Source organism: Ictidomys tridecemlineatus, chromosome 10, assembly GCF_052094955.1.
Source record: "Ictidomys tridecemlineatus isolate mIctTri1 chromosome 10, mIctTri1.hap1, whole genome shotgun sequence".
NCBI lineage: Eukaryota > Metazoa > Chordata > Mammalia > Rodentia > Sciuridae > Ictidomys > Ictidomys tridecemlineatus.
The window spans coordinates 84,860,828-84,878,067 of NC_135486.1; the positions used below are offsets into that span (position 1 = coordinate 84,860,828).

The 17,240-nt window shown below is 39.3% G+C and overlaps 1 protein-coding gene across 5 annotated transcripts in view; it reads right to left on the reverse strand.

Moving 5' to 3' along the window:
- The window catches only part of Cacnb2 (calcium voltage-gated channel auxiliary subunit beta 2), a 343,227-nt gene extending 326,552 nt beyond the window's left edge, over positions 1-16,675 (reverse strand). For 2 of the 5 annotated variants that reach the window (XM_040278346.2, XM_040278343.2), the window contains exons 1-2: positions 16,015-16,674; positions 7,800-7,892 (exon numbers count right to left, since the gene is read on the reverse strand). In XM_040278346.2, coding sequence (XP_040134280.1) covers positions 7,800-7,892; positions 16,015-16,128 — 207 coding nt within the window. In that variant the 5' untranslated portion in view covers positions 16,129-16,674. Of the gene's footprint in view, positions 1-7,799; positions 7,893-15,659; positions 15,968-16,014 lie in introns of those variants that run through there. The other 3 variants (XM_040278350.2, XM_040278351.2, XM_040278344.2) reach the window with 3 other exon arrangements.
- Positions 16,676-17,240: the final 565 nt, after the last annotated feature.

Consider the following 17,240-nt stretch of genomic DNA (forward strand, 5'->3'; position numbering starts at 1 on the left):
TGGTTTTTCCCTTCCTTTATCCCCCACTCAAAAATAAACAGATGGGCAAAGAAAGTGGGTTAAGCTCCGAAACAGTGTCTTTTCCCACATCTTGGGTCTGGATAATAAAGATCCAGGCTTGGTCACAGGTGTGGAATTATGACAAAATTGGAAGGTGTACTTGAACTGAACCTTAACATTTTTGAGACATGATCCAAAAATCTCAAAAAGGACTTTTTTCAGCACCTGACAAACATGAAGATTCCAGAAACAAATAAATAGGGAGAGAGTTAACAACACTTATATGCATAAAAGATAGACTAAAGAAGAGGGAATGATTCCTATCACACTAGGCTACTACCTTAGGTGGCACGCCTGTGAATGAATAATTAACATGAATAATTAACCTTAAGTGAAGTAACTGATCTCTAGCAGTACTCCTAAAAGTTTAGGGTTTAACTGAAGCGTACACTTTTTGTAAATTCAGTGTTTAAGGAAAGTATTTTCCTAGTCCTATTAGTTACTCCACAAATTAGATTATCTGAATAAATTTTTAATATTTCAGTGAGGTTAACTCATTGTATGATTTCTGAAAGTTTGCATGGTTTAGCCAAGCAAAAGATGAATTAAATCAGGCATGAGGTGGAAAGCCTAATTCGAAACATATTGGTGAGTCTAAGAACATAAAGCACCTGCAAAAATAATTCTTGATTTTAAAGTGATATGTTTGTGGAAAAACTGTATGCAAAGATTTTTTTTAAAAGCCTCCATGCACAAAATAATAAAGACCTAACCAAGCCTAAATTGATAGGTGAGGTGTTCCAAATATATGCAAACAACCTGGCAACGAAGATTTCTCATAACCCCCCCATCCTTGTTTTCCCACAAAATTATGAACTCATAAACATGCTACAACTAAGTAGATACATTAGTACAAAAATCTAAATTTCACTTTATTACTTCAAAACGTACCTGTCTCCTAAAAATAAAAATATATTCTTAGTAGTAGATAGGCTTAACCCATAGAAAGAACAAAGAACTTCTTTATCCAAAAGCATTTTTCATACCAATGTATTTAGAAAGAGTCAAGGGGACATGAAAGATTCTGCCATTCACAAAACCCAAGTGAATGCCTAATATGACAGACATTTACAGGAAATCACAACGGCAATAAATCTACCGCTTTATTATTTATAGTTGTGTTTGTGATGAATACAGCATAACAAGGCAACAAGCCAGTATTTAAGGGCTGAAAGATTTATCCAACCTTAAACATATCAGTCTACACAGGCCTGGAGTCTGTAATCATTATCGCAGTTTAATCTGTCTTTGCAAAACAAAACTAAAAAAAAAATAGACTGTGTGTCTCTGTGATTAATCATTCTTATTTAAAGCCAATCTGAACTAATATAAAAGGTCCAAAAAAGCAGCACCAAGAACATGGTACTGGGAGACGATGGAATTTGTTTAGAATACCATGTTCTGAAAGTGTCATGCAACCTTCTGTTAAATATTTGGTTCATTCCATTTTGTCATCCTGATTTGTATTCTGGAAGCCCTTGGAAGCTACAGGATTATTTTGTTACAACCACAACATATGTTGGTGAGCAAAATCCCAGATTGGTTGCCGAGTTCTTCCCCGCTAACCACAAAAAAAAAAAAAAAAAAATAACGGTACTTGAAAATTCCGGAAAGGGATGTTGAGTCCTGAGGCTCAACTTTCTGCACCAGGGACACCATTTGGTGTAACTCAGCAACCTATGAAAAACTAAATCAGCGTAAACAGTTCATGAGTCCTGGCCATACATGGCAGAAGCATATAGTGGAGGTCAGATGACAGTGTCCTCTGAGAAGTGGCCGTGCTGTGGAATGATGAAAATAAAGCAGAACTGGCAAGTCATCTCCTTAGCATTTGGTGTTCATCTTCGGAAGATTGCCAGGTACATAAATGTTGCCAAGGAGAACACATGCATAAGAAAATGAAGAAATAAAAGGGGGAAAAAAAGCAAAGAGAGAGAATGAGGGGAGGGGAGGGGAAAGTGGGAGGGAGGGAAAGAAAATGAAGAACTTGGCTAAATAAGCAGTTACAGTTACTAACACTGCCCCCTCCACCCCCCACAGTTGCTTGAATTTTGATGACCAGTACTTATTTGCAGATGTACATAGTTTTCCCTGACCTTGGCAATATCAAAGAATTTATACAGTTAGCAGTTCTTGCACAACCACTCGAAAAGAACAGCACAAATGTTCTACCCTGCAGTGCCAGCCAGTCTTTGTTATTACTTCAATCCCACCTATTTTTCTTCCAGCAAATTAATTTACCCTGCTTAGGGTCTAGTGTTAAAATAAACTTCTTTATTCTTTCTAAACAGCAGATCTTAGGGATTTTTTTTTAATTATTTTGATGAAGTTGGGAGGAAAAAAATATATATATAAGAAAATTTAATTCACTTCATGAATTTATGCCAGGAACCAAATGCAAAGGGCTTTAAGAATTATAGCCTTTCTAGATTTGTTATGATAAAAAAAAAAAATCCTCTCACGCATGTGTCTGTTCTCAACAAGTAGCCAAAGAGTTTATATTAGAAGCAAAGACAATTTCAGTATCTACAGTTACCTCTGAGAGCCCAAGATAAGCATTGCTTTATGTATTAAGGACCTTTTAGTATATAAACATGAACAATATTCATTAATACTGCTTATAGTGCCTAGAAGTCAGTGCCTTGAAGCTGCCCAGCCTTTAATCAATTAAAGTATCTATTAACAAAGGAAAGGCTCCAGATGACTTAACTATTTCCATAGGAGACTAACATGACACCGGGTGTTATACATGTGTCCAGATGAACTCAGGTTCAGAATACGGTGATTCTTGGGCTCCTATCAGCCTCAGTCAAAACTCAAAACAGACCAACAGGTGATTCACACTCAAGTTCATTTCCTTTTATTTTTAAAAATGTTTGGGAGGGGAGTCTGGACACAAACTAGGAATTTGAACAACTTTAATGGAAGGAGCAAGGGACACTGGTAGGAATCTTTCCACACGTCCTCCTTGAGAGAATCAAACTTTGTGATTTTCATTATTCCCTCTTGTGTTTGCTGCAAGGGAGTAGAGCATTATCAACAAGGATAACAAAGGATCTAGAGTCAAATTCTGATTCCAATCTCACTTGTCATGTGAACCACTGTGGAAAAGTTACTCTATCTCACAATGCCTCAATTTTCTCTTCTGTAAAATGGGGTTACAGTTACAACAATCAGTAAACATTTCATAAATGTTAACTGTTATTATTTCCTATGCCATGGTCTATTTCTTATTTGAGTTTTAATTGATGTTCCAAATAGGCAATGGTTTTTTAAATAACAAACTCTTAAATAGTGCTTGCCAGGCATCAGAGATGGTTCTAAGCAATATACAAATTTGGACACCCATAATTCTTACAACTAACTTTTGATGAAGGTGCTATTTTCCAGAAAAAAAATTGCTAAGGGGCAGAAAGGTAAAATTATCCAAAGGCCAAAGTACATGGTCAGCAAGAATACGATGTCAGAGTTCAGGTGTTTAACTATTACCCTGCTTCTTGAAGGAAACATAAATCTCACAGCATCATAATTTACATAAGAGAAATACACAAATTATAAGTCCAGGAACTAGTGCACATATCACATGGAGGTAACAAAGGAATGAGACTTTAGGACTCAAATGAACTACAATTAACATTCTGTTAATGCTTTAGGAAAGTGCAAGGAGGAAAACATCTTTGAAATGTTTGATACAAAGTTAGTTAGTCTATCACTTCACAGAAAAATTAGAGAGATTAGAACCAAAAGCAACTTTATTCCTACTACCCATAGGAAATCCTACTAATATCTGCCCCATAACTAACAAGCCCTGAGGACAAAGGCCACCAGGAAGCACTGATTAGGACACAGTCCCCACTCCATACTTTAGCATGGGACTGATGTTCTGGAGGAAAATGAACTTCAAGAGGAAATTCACCAGAATCCCCATCTTTAAAATATCACCAATTTCCAATAGGTTGATGACACTCAGTGCCAGAAAGGTAGTTAACTGGTTAGATAATGGTGACTGGGTAAACTAACAGAGTGAAAATGTCATGATGCAATAATTCTTAATGCAACTATAATCTTGTTTCAGAGCCTAAAGCAGACACTTATCTATAAGCAATTTTTTGTAAGACTCATGAATCTTCCTAGTAAGTTCAATTAGGGTATCACAGATAATGTCCATAAAATAATCATCATCAACCAGAAAAGTCAGAAAAAAACCATGTGTAAATGCATTTATTCTTTTAATTTGTAGCTTTTCTTCATGTTCATATTCTGATATGTTCCAGTAAGTTTCAGTTTTTCAGTAAATAGATTGGTGTTTTTGTTTTGTTTTTAATTCCAGGATTGAACTTAGGAGCACTCCACCACTGAGCCACATCCCCAGCCCTATTTTGTATTTTATTTAGAGACAGGGTCTCACTGAGTTGCTTAGCGCCTTGCTGTTGCTTTGAACTTGTGATCATATCATCTCAGCCTCTAGAGCTGCTGGGATTACAGGCATGTGCCACCATGTCCAGGGATAAGATAGTTTTAACAAAATAGCTAGAAATCTAGATATTAGGACTAATGGGATACTTACTACAATAAGAATAAGAGCTTTCAGGTTATATTCAATATTCCATAGATGTTCCCCAGATCCAGCCACAGGGAATTTGTAGCTTTTTTAAAAAAATTATGAAATAGTTATTAATACCACAATGAGCTTCCACTACACTGTCACAGAAAGGCTGGAATGAAAAAGATTAACATCAAGTATTGGCTAGGATGTGAACAACTGAAACTGTCATATGCTGCTTGTAGGAATGCAAATTGGTACAACCACTTTGGAAAGCATTCACCATATTTACTTTAGTAGAACACATGCCTATCTTATGATCTAGCAAAGAACAAAAATGCATCCCTGTGTTTATCAAATATACATACAAGAATTGAAAAAGGCAGCATTGCCCTCAATAACCCCAATTGGAAATAACATTCATCAAGCATAGATCATATAAAGCATCGAGGGCAGATCCATACAATGGAAAGCTGTACAACAAAGAAATGAATCACTAAAATGAACACAAATGACAAAAATGCTGATCTCCCTTCTATGATGGTGCAATTGGTGCATATGATTTTGGACAACTGCTTGTGTATGATTATTACCCCAAAATCCATGCCACAGTGAACACCTTGTTCTATTGAAATTCTAGGAAATGGACCTCTATTTTTGCATTTTGGAATAGATTTTTTTTTTTTTTTGCCTTCTGAAATGGTTCATTTGAATTGTCAACTTAATTGGATTAAGAGATGCAGAAGATTAAGAGGCTTCTGTATGTGTCAGTAAGGATATGTCTAGGAATGATTGGCATGTGGGTTAGTGAACTGAAGTAGAAACCCTCCCTAAGAGTGGGTAGCACTGTCCAATAGTATAGTGGCTTGGATGGGATAAAAGTTGGAAGAACAAGGAAGATGCAAGCTGAATTCTCCTTGGAGTTCTTGATTGCTACTGCAATCGACTGAGGATATCAGATTTTTAATCCTTCAGTTTTTCAAAGTGGACTCTGCCAGTGATTCTCCAAGGAGTTTCTAGAAACCTTTGGCCTTGGACTAGGGTAGCACCACTGATCCCTCTTGTTCTGAGGTGTCAGCATCTTGGACTGTACAGCTACTGGTTTCTCCAGCTGTCCAACCTGCAGACGGCCACTGTGGACTCTCCAGCTTCTGGTCATGTAAACCAACCCAATAAATCCCCTTTTATAATTATACTTTCTGTTGATTCTATTCCTCTAGCAAACCCTGACTAATACACCTTCTTACATTCTCACATTTTTAAACAATGTATATCTACATTTAGATAGTTTAACCGTTCTCACTTATAATTGTTTCTCAAGCAAACTTGCATCTCTAAGAATATGTCAGAACAAATTCCACTTATTTTATACTCAATATGGTCATCCCTCCTAGCCTTGTGTATTAAGCTCACAAAATTCCACAAAAGAGGAATAAATACACAGTTAAAGGGTAAAATGGAAAGTGAGGTTCAGTGATTGCCTTTCAATGAAACTTTTTTAAAGAGCTTAAATAAAAATAATGAACTCTATATTATTATTTCCTATTTGCCATATCTTGCTCACTTAAATATTGGTTTTCATGCAATTTCAACAAGCTGCTTTGGTCCTCGTATGCTCAGCCCTCAACTTGATGACTCACAGTTGTGGAGTTAGCCCTCCAGGTTAGATCTCCTTGTTCCAGTAACAGAATAGATAAGGACACTTGAAATGAAAAAGGCTTTGGGTAACTTCCGTTGTGCTGATTCACCTAAGTAACTATATCCCAAGGTCTTTCATGCATCCTAAGGACCATGAAGTCCCTTCTGCCCACAATAACATCATACCAAGGCAAACACCACGGGGTCCTGCTACAACCTTCCCTGCTCCCTCTGACACCATTAGAACATTGCTCTAGAGCAGGCTTCATTTGGCTTCATCTCTTTTCTTTCTAAATATTTCCTGGTAAACAAGTTGGGCTCCTTTGTAGCCAATTCTCTCAACTTCCGGCAATCAGAAAATTCCCAGTTGGCACAGACCCCAAATTTCTCCAGTAGCCTAACAGTTACTCAGACAAACTAGTGCTGTATGCAAATGCTGCATGGGGGAACTGATGGCTGGGCGGGCAGCATCCTCTGTTGGTTTCAGTGCTAGGAGGCAGCAAGGAGCCAGCATGGAAATTCCCCCATGCATCAGGAAGACAAGTTTAACGCCAGCTGTAGCTAATGATGGGAACCTGAGGGAAGCACTTGGGTAGTGCCAAAAAGGGTCAACAGACTTAATAAGGGAAGGTCAAGTGTGACCATCCAACAAAAATAAAACTCAAAAGTTCACAGAGGATTTAGAGAAGACCCTCCTGTTTAAAAAAAAAAATTGTGGGGGCGATGGCAAGGGTGTAACCTAGAGCCATGATGAAGGACCCAAGAAGCAATGGGGAAATGTGACATCCATAAGAAATGAAGCTGCTTTCCCAGTTGATTTTTTTTTTTTTTTTTATGAGAGCATTGGTCATCAATGAACCAGGAAAGCAGGTTCTCTTGCAGTTACCTCGGTTGTGCTCACCCACACCTCAGGAGACTTGAGTCTTAACAGAACTACATGTGCTTCCTGCAGGACTTGAAGTCCCTTCTGTTACCAAATAGAAGAGTGTTTATGTTAAGGAACCTGACACTTTTTCTGCTTAGGGGACAGTTCCAGACCACAGGACCGGAGTATACTCCACGTTAATTGAAACAAAAACCACATCTCCAAAGACCAATCATTTAAAGAACATCAGTGCCCCCATGTATTGCATTTAATCTTGGAAGCTTCAACTATTTCTTGACCAAGAACAATCTTCCCTTTCTCAATCCAAATCCAAAGAGGAAGAAAACTCTAGCTAGAGGAACTAGATGTCACCTCCTCCTCCCTCCCCTCAAAACCACCAAATTCAAAACCCTGCAATCATTCCTGCTGCCATTCTGTCATTGTTATGAAAAAAAAAAATCCTCCCTAATGCAGCCAACACTTCCCCTTCCCCAAATTACCAGGGAAGACTGTAGTTATTACAGTCTCACTCAAGTTGTAAATATTTACATTATGAAAAACAGCACAATTTTTGTTTTAATTCATAGTAAAACAATGCCATGTAAATCTTAAGAGTTTAAAATGACTCTTTGAAAACATTAATTCCATTTTAACATACATTCCTCAAAACCATAAACGTGAGACCTCCCTTACCTGACGAACAAAACTATTTGAGGTAGTGTCGGATGACGTGCTCCCATCGGATCCTTTAAATCTGTTTTTCCTTCTGGCTCCTTTTCCATATGACTACAAAAAAAAAAAAATAAGGTTATTATTAAACCCTTTTTACAGGAATCTGGGCCTAGTTCTAGAAAATATCAATGCCAAAACAAGTAAGAAACTGCCATTAAATGGGCAAATGGAAGATTAGTATTGGTGAAATCACAAAAATTTCAGATAAGTATATAGGGGAAAACGTTTAATAATTTCTAGACAAAACATTTAATAATTACTGAACAGAAACAATTTACACTATCTGCAAACATCTTAGCAGTGGAGCGGCAAAAGATGCTAAAGATACAGCATTTAAAAATAAGCATTTAAGACATTAAAGATGATTTGTTTCAACAATAGGATCCAGCTGAGCACAGACATCTACAAATGAACCTGCTTTTTCTATTGTATCTACAGTTTACATTTGAGCTCTGAAAATATGTAATCTGAAAATATGTGTAATTCCAAGCATAGATAAATGTATTGTAAATATTAAAACAATGAAAAATTGTCCAATGCCGAGCTTTAGAGTTAAAAATACATAGGTGAAAATCCTGCCTATAGAAGACCTTGAGCAAATTTAACCTTTGCAAGTATCATTTTTTCTCATCCTTAAAATGGAGCCGTTTTAAGTATTAAGTAAAATAATGTATTTATAACATTTAGAACATCTAGTACATGGTGAAGGTTCAGAATAATATATAAAAAGCAACCCCACATGAGGACTGGAAAATAAGGGGACAGATTGGGCTAAAGAATATAATATGATGGTAATTATTAGACTCACGGCATCACTGAATTATCCCAATACACAATCATGTTCTAGTTATTTAGTAATAAGGTTTTCATTAAAATAAAAAGATAGCCAGGTGGTGCCGTAGCACACTCCTATAATCCCAGGAGCTCTGGAGGCTGAAGCAGGAGGATCCCGAGTTCAAAGCTAGCCTTAGCAACAGAAAACTGCTAAGCAACTCAGTGAGACCCTGTCTCTAAATAAAATACAAAATAGGGCTGGGGATGTGGCTCAGTGGTTTAATACCCCTGACTTCAATCCCTGATACCCCCAAAAAATTAAAAACAAAAATATAACCCAAAATATACATATAGCACTTAAGCAAGCTGAAATCTAAACATTTTGTTATGAGAAATTTAGGTAAATTTCCAATCAGTGAGAGGGTCATGTAATATTAAAGCAAAAGTTTTTCTTAAATATGTTTGTTCTCTTCCAAGGATCTAAGGGATTTATGTAATACAAATGTGTTTCCATGACATTTAATTAACTCTGAACTTCATAAAAGGAAAGACAAGCTAGGCTGGGCTTTCATAATGTAATATACAAGGCTCTTCTCACTTCACAGCTTATTCTTCTTTCTTACATAAACATTATTCAGTAAACTGTTGAAAAATAACATTCTTTTAACTATGCTCTTCCTTTTCAAATTATTATGTAAAGGGTTACACAGAAGTATTTGACAAGGCCTAAGAAGGCAAAAATCAGGTATGAATCTCCTTAAAATTATTTTTAAAAATTTACATTATTCCAGATATAAAAATACCTATTACCTTGAAAGCATTGTTAATGCCTAACATGTTTCTGATGGGAGGGTTGGGGACAATCTATGTGAAATACACTATATTCATGAGGAAGAGCAATTATTTTTGAGAGCAAAGAAAATACCACTTTGTATCCTTTTTCCTTCTGGGATCATTTTGAAACAGGAAAAGAGTGTCTTTGTCGTTTTGTTTATTTCAGCTTTTTAATGATAACTATTTTACTGTTCAGCTGCTTGGGTGTCTCCAGCTTTTTCATGGCTGCTCATAAATACACAATATGCATTGTGAGAACCACACAATTCAATCCCAGAGGTGGCTGTTCTTTGCTAGCAGTTGGGCACATTTAAAACCTCACACTAATTTTTCCAGACCGCTGGGGATACTGTTAGCAAACAATATTTCAGGTGTACTTAGCTACCTATGCAATATAAAGATGGAATTAATAGTTTATCCTAAACACAGTTTGCCTACTAGAAAATGAGAATATACTGAAGCACAAACTAGTGACAATTTTGAAAATATATTGTCCTTAAGTCACTTGAATGCTTGAATATGACTTATACTATTAACTTGCTCATCATAGTGTTATAGAAAATTCCTATTCATTATATATTAAAAGTTAACTCAATTCCATTTTACTCACTTCAGCATAATTTCTCTATTAAAATGTTTCTTTTTTAATTGTACAGTAACTACTCAATGACTTTTTATTTTTAAAAAAATCAGGATAAATAAACAAAGCGTCTCTGGAAAGCTAAGGGTCTATTTTTATGTACTTTAAAAATATTAGTGAAAATTTATACTTCCATTACAAAATTAGACTTCCTTTCATCCAATGCATGTTTAAAAATCAAGTTCATCTTGCTGAAATAACATTTTCCCATTACTCTGAATCTTTGAAAGAAAGGACTAGAGTATCTCTTGCGAGGAATATTGCAAAAGGTAAAAGAGAAACCTCCCCCAACTGGAAAGAGACAGGTAAAATTAAGTGTTCAAATATTTAGCTGGCTATATTTAAGAAAGAAGCCAGGTTTTCTTAATTTTCCCCTTAAATACAGGTACCTGTATGAACAATGGTTTTTCTTTAAAAAAAAATTAGCAATAGTTATGAATACTCAGTACTAAAACAGTCATCCATTAGAACAGCTCTGGGTACCAGAAGAAAGAGGGAAAAAAGACAGGAGTTTGGCCAGAGAATGGTGTTACCTACAGATTCTCCCTGGCATAGGCAGATCCCCAGGTCCTTCTCTGAACAACCCAGAATGTGACCATTTCCTACTCATTGCCAATTAACTGTATGGACCTTAATAAAAACAAACTTTGTCCCTATAGTAAAAAGGGGGGAAGAAAGTCTAAAATCCTTTAGTTGTCCTAAAATGCCAGACCAAGATTTCAGAAACAAACCAAAAAAATTTCCTGAAAGTTCCACAAACATATTATGCTCCAAATCCATCATATGTCAATAGGAGCTAAGTATGAACATCTTGACACCGAACAGCATTTAAACATGGACTCTACTAGATAAAGGAGTGAGGAGAAACAGAGGAATGGATTTTATTCAGCAAATGAATGTTCATGTTTTCAGAGGTAATTAAAATCTAATTTCTGAATAATCAAAGGAGACAGTAGTAATTACACATTTTCATTTAACTGCAGATTTCAGCAGGGCACATAAAGTTGCCATGGCAGCCCCAGGGGGACAGGTAGAAGATTGATGCTGGTTCTGTGTTCCATGGCTACAGACAGTGACATTTTGCCTGCCTACCAACAAGTTGCTCCCCATGAGCAGAGTGCTGATGCCTAAAGTCAGTTTTAAGTCCCCTCCATTCATATTCATTGATGTTTATCCCTTTGAATTTCATTTCCTCATTTTATGGACCAAAGCAAACAAAACCAACCCAAAACTACCCAGAAAGGAGTCATCCACTAAATCTCATTTACCAAAAGCTTAAAGTAAGCAAGGCTGCCAGTCCTTTACTAGGGGGGAAGTAGCTGAGGTGACTTCCCTAGAAAAGGGGAAAAAATAAGAAGTTGGCTTTTGTATGGATCTGTTCACACAAAATCAGAAAGAAATCAGGAAGCAACATTAGCACAGGTCTTTGTGGGTAAGGCACATGGAGGAAGGAGGAAGGATTGGGCCTGCAAGTAGAAGTTTACCTAGGGAGGAGGACAGGAGGTGGCCAGGGACTCTCATCAGTCTACCTCCTGCCATGCACTGTTCTTTTTAGTAGTACAGTGATTTTAACTCCCTGTAGTTTTAAAGTAATTACGTGGTGTTTGCCATATACTCTCTGTAAGATATAGACATGACTTCCAGTGACAAATCGGAGAGTTCCACCATCCCTTACAGGGTTAACAGATTCCACTCAGCTTTTCTTGAGAGGACCAAAGTTACCACTGATTGCATATTTACCTTGTTTGAATTCTAAAGGTACACTATGTTTTTATATAATAACAAAAGCATAGAACTTCCAGAACAACTACTCCTCAAATCAACCAGATACAATTCAAATTTGAACACACACAGAAATTGATTGGCATGTTTTTAAATTTCTCCCATGCAATTCCAGAACAAAAAAAAATACCACTCAGAATGAAAATGACCAGTGGTTAGGAATGAAGGTTTTAGCAAAACATAAAGCACAGGACCCATGACCACTACGTTTGAAGAATGCAGAAGACAAATCTGTAACAGGGAACCTAAGAATGTTTCTGGAAGAGAGTGCTGACTTGGTTTCAAAGCCACAGGGAAAAGGCTGCTGCTCTTTTTTTGATAAAGCCCCTCACTACAGCTGATCAGAATGTAGTCATTACCGGGCCTTCGTCCTCCAATCTGCTTGCAAAGCATCTGGCAAACTGGGCCGGGGTGGAACCAGCTGGGATGCGTTGCTAGGAGCAAAACAAACAGGCCCTCTGCTTACTGCCTGTTCATTTTCAGGTGTGACTGGAGATGCTGGTTACAAACCCTGAGGCCTAAATTACTGAGCTACTGCTCTTGTTTCTCATCCATTTCCTCTTCTGTCACCAGACAATTTCCAATCCCAGTCACTTGCTTCCCATCCACCCAGAAGCTATTCTACTACCTGGAGAATGACCAGTTCCATACTTTAGAGTAACACTGTCCAATGGCAATGATAATATGAACCACCTACCTATTCAACATTTTCTAGTAGCTGCATTAAAAATGCAAACAACTGGGTAACTTAATTATGATGATGCATATTATTTATCCCAGCATACTCAAAATTCATTGTTCAACATGTAACCAATTTACATTATTGATGAAGGTGTGTTCTATTCATTTCATATTGTCTTTGGATGAGCTATAAATATGAAATATGCACATCTCAATTCAGATTAGTTATATTTCAAGTACTCAAAAAGCCCCAGGTAGCCAGCAGGTACTATAATAGGTGATATGGACTTGGAGCTTGGAGAGTCCTATGTGAGCACCTTGACTCTGAAGATAGAGACCGTTCAAGTTTGCACCAAAACTGTTCAACAGGTTACTGAAAAAGCAGAGCAATTGGCTTAAATCAAAACCTTCGAGAGCTTGCAGTTAGATGGCCATTCCATTCATGTTAAGAAATGTATCCATTTTGCTTATGCTGGGGGAAGGGCTTGGGACATAAGAGGGTGTTCATCCCACTAAGCAGTATTATTGATACAAAAAATAAACAAATAACTGCAGAGATTATGAATCTACATCTTTTACTTTGTTCACATGAAACTTGTAATATAATCCTGAGGTGAAGGGGAAAAGTTTCTGAAAACCAATGCTTATAGGTTCTGTTTGCAAATGGTAGTTCCATTTCTGGGTAGAATTACTATTACTCAGTGCCACAAGAAAAGGGGGATGCTCTGAAGATAGTTTCCTTTCTCAGGCGGTTTGACAGCTGGTCTGTTGTGCCCACTAGAGACTCAGAATGAATAGCTTTGCCAAGTTTCACACAAGCCCTATGATGCCATGATTAATCAGATATAAAATAAACAGGGCAATGTTACCCTCTAATAATGGATGTCACGTGAACACAATTCAAGCAAAAATTGCTTTCATTTTTTGGAAGGCAAAGAAAGCAAAGAGAGAGATGCTATTGCCTTTCAGGATTTATACCTCACCTGCGTTATGAAATCCATTCCTTTCTCCTGTGGATTTATCTTTGAAATGTCTAGTGTGAAGAACTGTCAACATTTGTAATCTTTTTTTTTTCTTTTTAGTTTAGGCTGCATTATTTCTTGCCCAAACTGTTACATCAATTTTTTTTTTTCCTGGCAGCTGCCTTTCTGTGCTCCAAACTATTCTGACATTCCCAGGTGGATCTTTTCAATGATCTGTTAAATGGCTGCCTTTCTGAAGCCCTTCTACAGATATTATTCAATACACTAAACGTATGGCCTCCAAATTACAGCCTCCAATTGTCTTCTCAGTCTGAGGCTTAACCATACTCAATCTGTATCCTTCCACACTCTTTTCAAACAACGGATTATAAAAGTATGCTATGAATGTGACTTCTAACTTCTAACTTATTGCTTCACATATGGCTCCCTACTATCTTGAAATGTGTTGAAATCTCACCCACCCTTCAAATTTCTTTTTAAATGCCTCCTCTTCTATGAAGTCCTTATGGATTATTCAATATAGAATATTAGTGACTTTTATACCTCTTAAACCTCATAATATTATCTTATGGGCCCATGACATACACTTGCTATACATTTTTCATATGTAAGTTTTTGAAGGCAGAAATCATGAATATCATTTCCACACTGCAGCTGCACAATAAATATTTGTTGACTAATGTTTAATTATATAAACCACTAAGCAAATTACCTCTTATCTGAATGCAGTTATGCTTTGTGTCAGCCCTGACTTTGATCTCCAATAATTTAGGAACTGTGTTTAATCATATGAAGACTTCTCTTTTTAAAAAAAAAAAATCCCTCAAGGAAGATCAAAGAGAAAAGAGACTTTTAAAGTCCCTTCCTCTATCAATATTCAAGACCTTCATCCTAGAATAACCAAGGTCTCTGAGTACATTTTTCATTCTCATCTAACCTGGCAAGCATCTAGATCAAATCAGGAGTCTAAAACAAATGGGAAGTGTAGGAGTTAGAATCTAGATCTTCTGGCAAGGGTTAGAAAAGAACACAGCTAGTTACACATCCCCATATTGCTGGTGAAGCTGAGCAGCCCAGGGTGGACTAAAATCTTGCTATTTTACTACTACAAAAGAAATGTATTTTTGATTATACAAGTCTTTAGTTCCTACATTCTTCCCCCATCTCAAAGTAAATTATGTGTTCTAAGTTAGTACATTTATTTCCCAGTAGTCAAAGAAAATTCAATAAAGCTGGACTATTATGCCATTTGGAATTATTACAGTATCAAAATACCTCCAGCAGCCAACTTCCACCCATCAAAATAACAGAGAAACATGTGCAACCTTTATTAGAATGGCTCACTCCCACCTCACTACCACAGTGACCCCCCTTACATGATCTCTCATGTATTTTATGTGTGTATACACACGTACTCTCATACCCACACCCATGTATCTTACTACAATTTACAATCTGACTAATATAGGATTGACACCAACAAGCCAATGTCATTAAACAGACATATCTCCAGAAAGATGCTTGCAAAGTACCCCTAATCTCTTCAATACACTGGCCAACCAGCCCACAGCTAGGAGTCTGAAGTCATTTCCCTGCTAGGATAAAAGTTGAGAGACTTTACCGCCGAGATCTGGAGGTGTCAGTAATCCAAACTGTACCTGCCAAAGCCTTACGTAAAAGCCACCTTATCATTGCCCAACGCCTACAATTGACATCTCTTATTTCACAATGAGCAGAGAAGCAGAATTTTTCCAGAAACCGAAAATACTCAGCTGAGAGGAAGGGGATCCCGGAGCTCCCTGAAAGAGCTAGAGCTAACATTACAAAGGAAATCGAAAAATGAAAACTTTCTTTTCCCTAACTCTGTCCTTAAGGAAAAGGAACAAGGGGTCTAGGCAAGCTTTGGCAACTGCCACTGGGGATAACCGAGTGGTCGGGGCGAGGGAACACCCCAGGTGCTGAGGGTGGTCGGCGCTGCTCCCAGGGCGCCCCGAAAGGTCCACCACCCACACCCTCCCCCATCACACACACACCCCCGTCCCACCCCCGCTCCGAGCTGGACCAAAGGGTCAGCATTGGAGAAAGCGCTGCGGAAAGCTGGGACCCCTTCCGCCCACTCGGACTCACGATCTTGAGCAGGTCCAGTCCACTCGCCTGGTTCATGTCTCTCCATGTGCCTCTCCCGGGAAGGGGCGAGGAGAGCCGAGCAGAGCGGCCCGGGAGAAGCCAGGGAGGACCGGCAGGTCTCCCCCGCCCCTTCCCACTTGCTATTCACAAGCAGAGAAAAATGGAAGCCGAAGAGCCAGGGGGCAGGCGCAAAGGGGCAGGGTCCCCAGCGCCGGGAGAGAAGTGGGTGACAAACGGCGAGGGGAAGAGAAGGTGGCGAAGAGACCCAGGCGATCGCGGTAGAGGAGGCGCGGAGAGAAACGGAGCTCGGCGCCCGGGCGGCTCACAAAGGAAGAAGGCGCCGCGCTCTCGCTACCTGTGCTCCAAGCGCCCCCGCGGGAGCCGCGTTGTCCAGCAGTTCCATCTGGATCTCCTGCGCCACCGCCGCCGCCGCTGTGGGAGGCGACTTGGACATGTCGCTTTGGACCATTGGCAAAAAGTCCGCTTGAAGAAAGCAAGCGGCTAGCCTCTGGCCGTGGGTCCCCTCCTCCTTGCCCCCGCCCCGCAGCTCTTCGGGGACCGCCTGGGGCTCGGGCCGTGCCGCTCAGCACAGCGCCCCACAGCGCTCCAGGGTCCGGCTCTCAGTGCGCGGGACCCGGCTGGGCCATTGTGCAAAGCGGGGAGCGTGGAGCCCGAAGGTGGTGGCTCAGGCACTCGGCTGGGTGGCCGAGGCGAGGGACTCCTTCCGTGGTGCAGCGGGGCTGGTGGCGAGACGCGAACTGCGGGCTCCGGAGAAGGTCCTCACCAGGAGGGAGGGAGCTCCGGGAGCACCAGCCAGGGGGAGGCGCGTCGGAAAGCGAGAGTGACAAGCAACCGACACGCCGAAAAGTTCCTCGCAGGAGGCGCGGGCCTCGTGGGCTCCGACCCAGACGCTGCGCGTCGCCGTGGCACACGCGTTGGAAAGTTTTCAAAGCCACGAAAGCCAGGCCTGGCGCCTGGGAGGTGACTCTCTGTGGCTGCAGAGCTCAACTCCCTCTGATCCAAACCACCTCCCGGACCTAAGAGCCTCCCGGAGGGCGGGCAAGAACAGGTCACTCGTTTTTTTTTAAATTGAGAGTTTTAAATTGGCAAAGGCCTCCTGCAGCCCCAGAGAGCAAGTGCCTGCAATGAACGTCTCTTGGGCAGCTGCAAGCGCTTGATTATGTCAGTGATTAAGAACCAAAAAAGACAAGGGGCTGATGGATTAAAGACTGTGATCCCACCTGAATCTGCAGCTGGCCTCTTTTAGATACTAATCGACCAAACCTGAGTTCGCACTTTTTTCTTTTTTGACTTCTATTTGTCTTAATCTGTGCTTTCTCTCCAGGGTTGATGTTTGGCTTAGAAATATTCTATTCAGATATTCCTAATAAAGCACTTTTAATAGGGCGCATCTCATTCCGACGAATTTTACTGTAGTAGAAATCTCTGTACAAGTTTTCCAGGCATCCGAACTAATTTGTACCAACAAAATATAACAGTTGTGTATACTTTTATATTCATGCAGAAGTTTCCTGCAGTCTTCAATTGCAGTGCTTGTTCTCAGACATTAAACAGATATTT